Below are 13,398 nucleotides of genomic sequence, written 5' to 3' on the forward strand. Positions count from 1 at the left end.
TTTCTTTAAACAATAGAAGCTAATTTACGAACATTTCTGAATACGGATATATAGCGTTTTGGAATGAAACTCTTGTTATGTTTCCCCGTCTGAGCTCAGAGTAGATGAGAGACGTAATGTTTGTCTCTGTTGTGTTGAAGCCCAATCAAGCAGGAGAGACCAGCCTCCCCTGTACCCAGCTGTGTGTCCATGAAGAGTGACCAGTCTATGGACTTTCCTCTAAACTTTAGAGAGGGAGGCTTTTCTAATAAACAAAGGTAAGAAGAACTCATGGGTCATTGAGCGAATGCTGCGCAGGTTCACTGAGTTGCAAACCAAATGGATATAATGGGAAGATTGTTGTCTAATCGGGTGGTCTAGCTCATTGATTTGTAGATCTGACGCAGTTGCTACCTCAGATTATGATCCTAGCAAGTGTCATGAATGAGTTATGTAGTACCCACATACGGCCACAAGGAGGAGCAAGAGTGCCATAAACCCATACTGTTTTTTGCCATATAAACCCTAAACCTAACAATCAATCAAATGTATTTATAAAGCCCTTTTTACACCAGCAGATGTCACAAAGTGCTATACAGAAACTCTTACCCTACTTATAACCTATTTTAGCCGTAACCCTAACCCCTAATTCTAGGGTAGGGGAGCCTAGAACACTTTTAGAAACTATTTTAGTAATAATATTATCTTAGTAAATACAATTATAGTATTAAATAGCATTTTGATTATTTTGTTGTTATTTTATTATATGTATAATTGCAAGACAGAACACTTGATAAATAAGACACATTTGTTTTATTTTTCAAATGTGGTTTGAATTGGGTGACCTAGTAACCTCTGTGTGAAAGTCCAGCAATTGGCGTGGGGGAGGTTTGAGACTGATCTAATACACTTTATTTCTCAGCTGCCTCACCAATGTCTGTATGTGAATTAATAACTTTTAATTGCTAAATATTTCCAATAGATGGCAGCATAAGACAACGAAGCATCAGTTATAGGCTACAAGCAGCAATATGATTGACATAAAATATTATGCAACCAAATACTATATGTCCCATGATTTTCTAAGATGGTCACTCATTACTTTAGTTAGCTATATATCTCGTATTAGGCCTGTGATGCTTTTGGAAGAGCAACAAAATAGTGACTATAGCAGGTGTTGAACCCCTGGTAAATAATCACTAGTCTGATGCTCCAACCTCAACCCTAGTTTACATGCATTATAGAAAATAATCTTAATATCTGATATTGGGGGAAAAAACCTCGGAATAGAAAAGATAAGAGTGCATCTTCCAGCCCACCAATAAATTACATCAAATCAAATCAAACGTTATTTGTCACATACACGTGTTTAGCAGATGTTATAGCGGGTGTAGCGAAATGCTTCTGCTTCTAGCTCCGACAGTGCAGTAATATCTAACAAGTAATATCTAACAATTTCACAACATATACCTAATACACACAAATCTAAGTAAGGAATGGAATTTAAGAATATATACATATATGGACAAGCAATGACAGAGTGTCATGGACTGAGATACAGAAGTATATTATAGAATACAGTATATACATATGAGATGAGTAGTGCAAGATATGTAAACATTATTAAAGTGAACAGTGATTTCAATAGACAGCAGCAGCCTCTAATGTGCTAGTGATGGCTATTTAACTGTCTGATGGCCTTGAGATAGAAGCTGTTTTTCAGTCTCTCAGTCCCAGCTTTGATGCACCTGTACTGACCTCGCTATTGGATGATAGCGGGGTGAACAGGCAGTGGCTCGGGTGGTTGATGAATCTGACAATGAATGTACTAGGAAAATACGTTTTTCTCGACCAGAGGTGACTAAAGTAATGTCCAGGCTTATTGCGTTAGCAGTGTGGAAAGGGACAGTAAAAAGCGTGTGCAGGAGTTTTCCTGTGAGGGGGAGTGGTGGTGTATCCAGGGAGAAAACTAAACTAACCTTCTGAAACATTCATGGTCTTATGCTGCCATCTATTGGAATTATTTAGCAACTGCAGTAGTACTGAATAACTTGTATATCCTTACTAAAGTAGTAAATACTCAGAATTGCAAAATATGACATTTTCTAGTTCATTTTACCACTTACAACAATAGAATAACAATTTATAGCATAGCACAATGAAACTGACATAAACCAAAAACAACATACATTTAGTTAATTATAAAAAATAAATAAAAAACAATGTATTTAGATGGGTGACATTATCTGCCAAAGTAACACCTCAATCGAGCGTTCTTTTTGATTATTATTACTGTGTAAAACCTAGCAGTTCTACTTATTTCTCAGAGAGTGAGACAGATATATATTATTACTGTGTAAAACCTAGCAGTACTACTTATTTCTCTGAGAGTGAGGCAGATATATTATTACTGTGTAAAACCTAGCAGTACTACTTATTTCTCTGAGAGTGAGGCAGATATATTATTACTGTGTAATAATAATAATAATATGCCATTTAGCAGACGCTTTTATCCAAAGCGACTTACAGTCATGCGTGCATACATTTTTGTGTATGGGTGGTCCCGGGGATCGAACCCACTACCTTGGCGTTACAAGCGCCGTGCTCTACCAGTTGAGCTACAGAGGACCACAAAACCTAGCAGTACTACTTATTTCTCTGAGAGTGAGGCAGATATATTATTACTGTGTAAAACCTAGCAGTACTACTTATTTCTCAGAGAGTGAGGCAGATATATATTATTACTGTGTAAAACCTAGTAGTACTACTTATTTCTCTGAGAGTGAGGCAGATTTATATTATTACTGTGTAAAACCTAGCAGTACTACTTATTTCTCAGAGAGTGAGGCAGAAATATATACATATAGCTGTGTAAAACCTAGCAGTACTACTTATTTCTCTGAGAGTGAGGCAGATATATTATTACTGTTTAAAACCTAGGAGTACTACTTATTTCTCAGAGAGTGAGGTAGATATATATTATTACTGTGTAAAACCTAGCAGTACTACTTATTTCTCTGAGAGTGAGGCAGATATATTATTACTGTGTAAAACCTAGCAGTACTACTTATTTCTCTGAGAGTGAGGTAGATATATATTATTACTGTGTAAAACCTAGCAGTACTACTTATTTCTCTGAGAGTGAGGCAGATATATATTATTACTGTGTAAAACCTAGGAGTACTACTTATTTCTCAGAGAGTGAGGCAGATATATATATTTACTGTGTAAAACCTATGAGTACTACTTATTTCTCAGAGAGTGAGGCAGGTATATATTATTGCTGTGTAAAACCTAGCAGTACTACTTATTTCTCTGAGAGTGAGGCAGGTATATATTATTACTGTGTAAAACCTGCAGTACTACTTATTTCTCTGAGAGTGAGGCAGAAATGTAGTATTTAGCAAAAAACATGATTAGAGTAGATGAGAGACGTAATGTTTGTCTCTGTTGTGTTGAAGTCCAATCAAGCAGGAGAGACCAGCCTCCCCTGTACCCAGCTGTGTGTCCATGAAGAGTGACCGGTCTAAGGGTCTTCCTATATCCTTTAGAGAGGGAGACTTTTCTACTGAACAAAGGTAAGACATGGTCAGTGAGTTAAACAACACTGTCTCTAGTCATTTCTCCTCTTCCATTTTACCATTTCTTTTTGTTGTTTTCATAATCCATAGGCTAATCCTTTTTTCCATTTTCATAGTCCTGAAACATTATCAAACAAACACTACATTCCCTCCCTGTGTGTGTGTGTGTGTGTGTGTGTGTGTGTGTGTGTGTGTGTGTGTGTGTGTGTGTGTGTGTCTGTGTGTGTGTACTCCCTGGATGAGGAGATGTAATCTCATGTTTTGTCCACAGAAACCAACAGGAGAGATCAGAGTCAGAGATTCTCAGTGGTCAGTCTTCCCAGAGTCATCAAACAGACCTGGCCTCCATATTCAGTGTATGTGGTCCTGTTATGTACATTTGTTTTTGTTTACCTCAAGTAAAGTTGATCTGTCAATCATTCATTCATGTGTTAATGAGAAAGCATTTAGTCTCTTGCTTAACTGATTTACTTGATTTATTTCAGTTGCTTGAAGAGAATATTATGACATTTGTGAAGAACGAGCTGAAGATGTTCAAGAGGATTCTTAGTCCAGAACTCCCAGAAGGCTTTGAGTGTCAGAAGCAGGATAAGGAAGTGGTGGATGCTGAAGATGAGAAGCAGGAGAGCAGTGCCAGAGAGGGGGCTCTGAAGATCACACTGCACGTCCTGAGGAAAATGAACCAGAAGGAGCTTGCTGACACACTGGAGAAAAGTAAGAGCTGTCTGCCTCATGTTGAATGCTGTTTTAGATCATTTAAAAGCTGTAGCTAATGTACAGCTAAAGTAGCTGTGTAACGCAATTATATTGTAGCAGCCTTAACACAACACCTAGTGACCTCATCACGTAGCAGCAGGGATGTGTTGTGTTGTGTTGTTGTTGTGTAGAGAGGGAGAGAGAGAGAGAGAGAGAGAGAGAGAGAGAGAGAGAGAGAGAGAGAGAGAGAGAGAGAGAGAGAGAGAGAGAGAGAGAGAGAGAGAGAGAGAGAGAGAGAGAGAGAGAGAGAGAGAGAGAGATAATACCAATAATAATATAATCAGTCATACCAGTCTGTAATGCATTATGAAAACATTTACACATTTATACAGTCAGTTAAGCGAAGAAATTATTATAATTAAAAATTTTATAACAGTCCCACAATGCTGTAGGCATTAAAACAGACGTAATATTAATATCCTCTGTGTTATTTCTTCATTCAGATGAGCTTGTGATTTGCCAACGTGAACTCAAATCTAATCTAAAGAAGAAGTTTCAATGTGTATTTGAGGGGATCGCTAAACAAGGAAACCAAACACTTCTCAATAAGATCTACACAGAGCTCTACATCACAGAGGGTGGAACAGGAGAGGTCAATAATGAACATGAGCTGAGACAGATTGAGACAACAACCAGGAAACAAGCAAGACCAGAGACTGCAATCAAATGTAACGACATCTTCAAACCCTTAACTGGACAAGACAAACATATCAGAACTGTGCTGACAAAGGGAGTCGCTGGCATTGGAAAAACAGTCTCTGTGCAGAAGTTCATTCTGGACTGGGCTGAAGGAAAAGCAAATCAGGATGTCCAATTTGTATTTTCATTCCCTTTTCGGGAGCTACATTCGATGAAAAAGAAAAAACAGACTTTCATTGAACTTCTCAATCACTTCTCAATGGAAACCAAAGAATCAAGAATCTCCAACTACGACAAGTACAAAGTTCTGTTCATCTTTGATGGTCTGGATGAGTGCCGACTGCCCCTAGACTTCAAGAAGAACAAGATATGCTGTGACGTCACAAAGTCAACCTCAGTGGATGTTCTGCTGACAAATCTCATCAAGGGAAATCTGCTTCCCTCTGCTCTCCTCTGGATAACTACCCGACCTGCAGCAGCCAATCAGATCCCTTCAGTGTGTGTTGACCAGGTGACAGAGGTACGAGGGTTCAATGACCCACAGAAGGAGGAGTACTTCAGGAAGAGATTCAGTGATGAGGACCTGGCCAGAAGAATCATCTCACACATAAAGACATCAAGGAGCCTCCACATCATGTGCCACATTCCAGTCTTCTGTTGGATTTCTGCAACAGTCCTTGAACACATGTTGAGTACAGACAAGACAGAAGAGATGCCCAAGACTCTGACTGAGATGTACACACACCTTGTGGAGTTTCATACCAAACAGAAGAATGAAAAGTATCTTGGGAAAGAAGAGACAGGTCCACACTGGAATAAAGAGAGCATTCTGTCACTAGGAAAACTGGCTTTTCAACAGCTTGTGAATGGCAATCTGATTTTCTATGAAGAAGACCTGAAAGAGGCTGGCATTGATGTCAATGAAGCCTCAGTGTACTCAGGATTGTGCACACAGCTCTTTAAAGAGGAATGTGGGCTGTACCAGGACAAGGTGTACTGCTTCGTGCATCTGAGCATTCAGGAGTTTCTCGCTGCTGTATATGTGTTCCTCTCATTCATCAACAACAATGAGAATCTAATGGCAAAACCTCAATCAACCAAGAACTTTTTTGCACTGTTCAGAGACAAGCCTGAAGTTACTTTCTACAAGAGTGCTGTGGATAAAGCCTTACAAAGTGAGACGGGAAACCTGGACCTGTTCCTCCGCTTCCTTCTGGGCCTCTCACTGGAGTCCAATAAGAAGTACTTACGAGGTCTACTGACAAAGACGAGAAGCAGCTCACAGAGCCATGAAGAAACAGTCAAGTACATCAAGGAGAAGATCAGGGAGAATCCCTCTCCAGAGAGGTGCATCAATCTGTTCCACTGTCTGAATGAACTGAAAGACCATTCTCTAGTGGAGGAGATCCAAAGCTACCTGAGATCAGGAAGTCTCTCAGAAGCCAAACTGTTACCTGCACAGTGGTCAGCTCTGGTCTTTGTGCTGCTGACTTCAGAAAAGGAGCTGGATGTGTTTGACCTGAAGGAATACTCCAGATCAGAGGGAGGTCTTCTGAGGCTGCTGCCAGTGGTCAAAGCCTCCAGAGCTGCTCTGTGAGTAAATAAAAGTATATTTAAGTACTAATCATCAGTTTAGAGAAATATATATATTATAGTATGTCTATAATACTATATTGAAAAACATATTGAATCACTGCATTGATGTTCACATTAGTATAACAATATGACCATACAATTCTAGGAGACAGAATATTAATCTATATGTTGTTTGAGAGACTAAAGCAAATGCTGCTCTGTTAAATTAACAGTGTTTTTGTGAAATCATGATGATCTCTTTGCAGGCTGTCAGGCTGTGGAGTCTCAGAGGAAGGCTGTGTTTCTCTGGTTTCAGCTCTGAAGTCAAACCCCTCACACCTGAGAGAGCTGGATCTGAGTAACAATGACCTGAAGGATTCAGGAGTGAAGCTGCTCTCTGCTGGACTGGGGAATCCCCACTGTAAACTGGAGACTCTGAGGTCAGTATTCCTGTATCACTCAATGAGCACACATACACTGGACACACACACACAGGACACACATACTATACACACACACACTGAACACACACACACACTAGACACACAACCTGGACACACACTCATTGGACAACACACACACACACACTGGACACACACACAAACACACACTGGACACACACACACTGGACACACACACACACACACACACAATGATTAATTGAGTAGTGTTTAGAAACATGTTATCTACTGTTAATAATGATACATTCATTCATTTATATACAGTACCAGTCAAAAGTTTGGACACACCTACTCATTCAAGGGTTTTTCTTTATTTTTAAAATGTTTTACATTGTAGAATAATAGTGAAGACATCAAAACTATGAAATAACACATATGGAATCATGTAGTAACCAAAAAAGTGTTAAACAAATCAAAATATATGTTATATTTGAAAATCTTCAAATAGCCACCCTTTGCCTTGATGACAGCTTTGCACACTCTTGGCATTTTCTCAACCAGCTTCACCTGGAATGCTTTTCCAACAGTCTTGAAGGAGTTCCCACATATGCTGAGCACTTGTTGGCTGCTTTTCCTTCACTCTGTGATCCAACTCATCCCAAACCATCTCAATTGGTTGAGGTTGGGTGATTGTTGAGGCCAGGTCATCTGATGCAGCACTCAATCACTCTCCTTCTTGGTCAAATAGAGGTTTGTTGAGTCATTGTCCTGTTAAAAAACAAATGATAGTCCCACTAAGCTTAAACCAGATGGGATGGCGTGACGCTGCAGAATGCTGTGGTAGCCATGCTGGTTAAGTGTGGTTAAATTCTAAATAAATCACAGACAGTGTCACCACCAAAGCACCCCCACACCATAACACCTCCTCCTCCATGCTTTACGGTGGGAACTACACATGCGGAGATCATCCGTTCACCCACACCGCTTCTCACAAAGAGACAGCGGTTGGAACCAACAATCTCAAATTTGGACTCTAGACCAAAGGACAAATGTTCACAGGTGTATTGTCCATTGCTCATGTTTCTTGGCTCAAGCAGGTCTCTTCTTCTTATTGGTGTCCTTTAGTAGTGGTTTCTTTACAGCAATTCGACCATGAAGGCCTGATTCACACAGTCCCCTCTGAACAGTTGATGTTGAGATGTGTCTGTGACTTGAACTCTGTGAAGCATTTATTTGGGCTGTAATTTCTGAGGCTGGTAACTCTAATGAACTTATCCTCTGCAGCAGAGGTAACTCTGGGTCTTCCATTCCTGTGGCGGTCCTCATGAGAGCCAGTTTCATCAAAGCGCTTGATGGTTTTTGCGACTGCACTTGAAGAAACTTTAACAGTTCTTGAAATGTTCCGTATTGACTGACCGTCATGTCTTAAAGTAATGATGGACTGTCGTTTCTCTTTGCTTATTTGAGCTGTTCTTGCCATAATATGGACTTGGTCTTTTACCAAATAGGGTTATCTTCTGTATACCAACCCTACCTTGTCACAACACAACTGATTGGCTGAAACGCATCAACAAGGAAAGAAATTCCACAAATTAACTTTTAAGAAGGCACACCTGTTAATTGAAATGCATTCCAGGTGAATACCTCATGAAGCTGGTTGAGAGAATGCCAAGAGTGTGCAAAGCTGTCATCAAGGCAAAGGGTGGCTATTTGAAGAATCTCAAATTTAACATATATTTTAATTTGTTTAACACTTCTTTGGTTACTACATGATTCCATATGTGTTATTTCAAATCAAATCAAATCAAATCAAATCAAATTTTATTGGTCACATGCGCCGAATACAACAGGTGCAGACATTACAGTGAAATGCTTACTTACAGCCCTTAACCAACAGTGCATTTATTTTAAACAAAAAAAGTAAGAATAAAACAACAACAAAAAAGTGTTGAGAAAAAAAAGAGCAGAAGTAAAAAATAAAGTGACAGTAGGGAGGCTATATATACAATAGAATAAAGTGACAGTAGGGAGGCTATATATACAGGGGGGTACCGTTGCATAGTCAATGTGCGGGGGCACCGGCTAGTTGAGGTAATATGTACATGTGGGTAGAGTTAAAGTGACTATGCATAAATACTTAACAGAGTAGCAGCAGCGTAAAAAGGATGGGGTGGGGGGGCAGTGCAAATAGTCCGGGTAGCCATGATTAGCTGTTCAGGAGTCTTATGGCTTGGGGGTAGAAGCTGTTGAGAAGTCTTTTGGACCTAGACTTGGCACTCCGGTACCGCTTGCCGTGCGGTAGCAGAGAGAACAGTCTATGACTAGGGTGACTGGAGTCTTTGACAATTTTGAGGGCCTTCCTCTGACACCGCCTGGTATAGAGGTCCTGGATGGCAGGGAGCTTTGCCCCAGTGATGTACTGGGCCGTACGCACTACCCTCTGTAGTGCCTTGCGGTCAGAGGCCAAGCAGTTGCCATACCAGGCGGTGATGCAACCAGTCAGGATGCTCTCGATGGTGCAGCTGTAGAATTTTTTGAGGATCTGAGGACCCATGCCAAATCTTTTTAGTCTCCTGAGGGGGAATAGGCTTTGTCGTGCCCTCTTCACGACTGTCTTGGTGTGTTTGGACCATGATAGTTCGTTGGTGATGTGGACACCAAGGAACTTGAAGCTCTCAACCTGTTCCACTACAGCCCCGTCGATGAGAATGGGGGCGTGCTCAGTCCTCTTTTTTTTCCTGTAGTCCACAATCATCTCCTTTGTCTTGGTCACGTTGAGGGAGAGGTTGTTGTCCTGGCACCACACGGCCAGATCTCTGACCTCCTCCCTATAGGCTGTCTCATCGTTGTCGGTGATCAGGCCTACCACTGTTGTGTCGTCGGCAAACTTAATGATGGTGTTGGAGTCGTGCCTGGCCATGCAGTCATGGGTGAACAGAGAGTACAGGAGGGGACTGAGCACGCACCCCTGAGGGGCCCCCGTGTTGAGGATCAGTGTGGCAGATGTGTTGTTACCTACCCTTACCACCTGGGGGCGGCCCGTCAGGAAGTCCAGGATCCAGTTGCAGAGGGAGGTGTTTAGTCCCAGGATCCTTAGCTTAGTGATGAGCTTTGAGGGCACTTAGTTTTAATGTCTTCACTATTATTCTACAATGTTTTTTTTTACTAATTTGAATGAGTAGGTGTGTTCAAACTTATGACTGATAGTGTATATATACATATATGAATAGATATGGCAGGTTTCAGGACTCTGATGTATCTGAAAATGTTTTTAAAATATATTTTCACCACCAAAGAATAGCAGTGTGGTTTTAATATGATTTGACTCTTGCAGGCTGTCAGGCTGTCTAGTCACAGAGGAAGGCTGTGCTTCTCTGGTCTCAGCTCTGAAGTCAAACCCCTCACACCTGAGAGAGCTGGATCTGAGTAACAATGACCTGAATGATTCAGGAGTGAAGCTGCTCTCTGCTGTCCTGGGGAATCCCCATTGTAAACTGGAGACTCTGAGGTAAGTATTCCTGTAGTTGGTCAACAAGATATAACTGTTCACCAGATCCACATGTGTTTACCAGGAACACATAGTCCACACCATATGTGTTTGTACAGTGAAGCTTACAGTTTTACATTTGGTGCTATGCTCCATCATTTTGGATTTGAGATAAAATGTTTCATATTAGGCAACAGTATGTAATGTCACCTTTTATTTGATGTTAATGGTGAGAGGTTAGCATGTTTTGTTGTATCCTCTGTAACTCTCTCACTCATTATTAAAATTACTCCAGTCATCATCCACCATTCAGTTACTATCGGGCAAAACATAACCCAAAACACAACCAAAACAAACTGCAAAAGCAACCAATGAGTTTACAACCAAATACTCAACTTTTGACTACTTTAATACACTATAAGTGAAATGGTCAGAATACTTATGACTTCTTCAAAAGTGGGGGACTAGATACATAAAGTGCTTTCATTTCTAAATGGTGAAACAGATATATATGAAAATACCCTAAAATAAAAGGTGACATTATATACTGTCACCTCATATGAAACATTTGATCTCAAATCCAAAATGCTGGAGTATAGAGCCACATTTAAAATGTTATCTTTGTCAAAATAGATATGGTGTGGACTGTATACTCAATACAATCTAAATATGATACTCACTGTCTGTCTTTTGACTGATACTGCTTTTTAAACTGCTCTGGTCAGTTTACTCAAATATTCGTACTATACATGTTTCTCTCTACAATCAATATATGATCATTTCTAATAATGAAACATTCATTAATTTATTAATAGATATGGCAGGTTTCAGGACACTGATATATCTGAATATGTTGAAAAAATATACTGCCACTATTTTCACCACCAAAGAATAGCAGTGTGGTTTTAACATGATTTGACTCTTTGCAGGCTGTCAGGCTGTCTAGTCACAGAGGAAGGCTGTGCTTCTCTGGTCTCAGCTCTGAAGTCAAACCCCTTACACCTGAGAGAGCTTGATCTGAGTAACAATGACCTGAAGGATTCAGGAGTGAAGCTGCTCTCTGCTGGACTGGGTAATCCCCACTGTAAACTGGAGACTCTGAGGTCAGTATTCCTGTAGTTGGCCAACAAGTGATAACTGTTCACCAGATCCACATGTGTTTACCAGGCACACATAGTCCACACCATATGTGTTTGGACAGTGAAGCTTACAGTTTTACATTTGGTGCTATGCTCCAGCATTTTAGATTTGAGATATTATGTTTCATGTTAGGCAACAGTACAGAATGTCACCTTTTATTTGATGTTAATGGTGAGAGGTTAGCATGTTTTGTTGTATCCTCTGTAACTCTCTCACTCATTATTATTCATGATTCATTCATTATTTTTCTTAATCATTGCATCATTAGGATTCATTTATTAGTGTTTAGAAACATGTTATCTACTCACTTAGACAGAAAATTACTCCAGTCATCATCCACCATTCAGTTACTATCTGGCAAAACATAACCCAAAACACAACCAAAACAAACTGCAAATGCAACCAACGAGTTTGGGACCAAATACTCAACTTTTGACTACTTTAATACACTATAAGTGAATTGGTCAGAATACTTCTGACTTCTTCAAATAGGGGGACTAGATACCTAAAGTGATTCATTTCTAAATGGTGAAACAGATATGTATTAAAATACCCTAAAATAAAAGGTGACATTATATACTGTCACCTCATATGAAACAATTGATCTCAATTCCAAAATGCTGGAGTATAGAGCCACATTTAAAATGTTATCTTTGTCAAAATAGATATGGTGTGGACTGTATACTCAATACAATCTAAATCTGATACCTCACTGTCTGTCTTTTGACTGATACTGCTTTTTAAACTGCTCTGGTCAGTCTACTCAAATATTTGTCCTATACATGTTTCTCTCTACAATCAATATATGATCATTTCTAATAATGAAACAGTCATTAATTTATTAATAGATATGGCAGGTTTCAGGACACTGATATATCTGAATATGTTGAAAAAATATACCACCACTATTTTCACCACCAAAGAATAGCAGTGTGGTTTTAATATGATTTGACTCTTTGCAGGCTGTCAGGCTGTCTAGTCACAGAGGAAGGCTGTGCTTCTCTGGTCTCAGCTCTGAAGTCAAACCCCTCACACCTGAGAGAGCTGGATCTGAGTAACAATGACCTGAAGGATTCAGGAGTGAAGCTGCTCTCTGCTGGACTGGGAAATCCCCACTGTAAACTGGAGACTCTGAGGTCAGTATTCCTGTAGTTGGTCAACAAGTGATAACTGTTCACCAGATCCACATGTGTTTACCAGGCACACATAGTCCACACCATATGTGTTTGGACAGTGAATCTTACAGTTTTAAATTTGGTGCTATGCTCCAGCAATTTGGATTTGAGATATAATGTTTCATATTAGGCAACAGTACAGAATTTCACCTTTTATTTGATGTTAATGGTGAGAGGTTAGCATGTTTTGTTGTAACCTCTGTAACTTTCTCATTCATTATTAGTCATGATTCATTCATTATTTTTATTAATCATGGCATCATTAGGATAAATTTAGTAGTGTTTAGAAACATGTTGTCTTCTCACTTAGACAGAAAATTAATCCAGTCATCATCCACCATTCAGTTACTTTAGGTCAAAACATAACCCAAAACACAACCAAAACAAACTGCAAATGCAACCAATGAGTTTGGGACCAAATACTAAACTTTTGACTACTTTAATACACTATAAGTGAATTGGTCAGAATACTTATGACTTCTTCAAATAGGGGGACTAGATACATAAAGTGCTTTCATTTCTAAACGGTGAAACAGATATGTATTAAAATATCCTCAAATAAAACGTGACATTATATAATGTCACTTCGTATGAAAAATTTGATCTCAAATCCAAAATGCTGCAGTATAGAGCCACATTTAAAATGTTAGCTTCACTGTCAAACT

The 13,398-nt window shown here is 39.6% G+C and overlaps 1 protein-coding gene across 1 annotated transcript in view; it reads left to right on the forward strand.

Annotated features, from left to right (window-relative positions):
- Positions 1-4,755: 4,755 nt before the first annotated feature.
- The window catches only part of LOC311140841 (NACHT, LRR and PYD domains-containing protein 3-like), a gene marked incomplete at its 5' end in the record, with an annotated part of 14,687 nt that continues 6,044 nt past the window's right edge, over positions 4,756-13,398 (forward strand). The window contains 3 exons of the mRNA XM_084176105.1: positions 4,756-6,548; positions 6,797-6,971; positions 12,522-12,694. Of these exons, the coding sequence (XP_084032231.1) occupies positions 4,756-6,548; positions 6,797-6,971; positions 12,522-12,694 (2,141 nt within the window). The remainder of the gene's footprint in view (positions 6,549-6,796; positions 6,972-12,521; positions 12,695-13,398) is intronic.

The sequence above is a fragment of the Coregonus lavaretus genome, assembly GCF_964263955.1.
Source record: "Coregonus lavaretus genome assembly, chromosome: 2".
Taxonomy (NCBI): Eukaryota; Metazoa; Chordata; class Actinopteri; order Salmoniformes; family Salmonidae; genus Coregonus; species Coregonus lavaretus.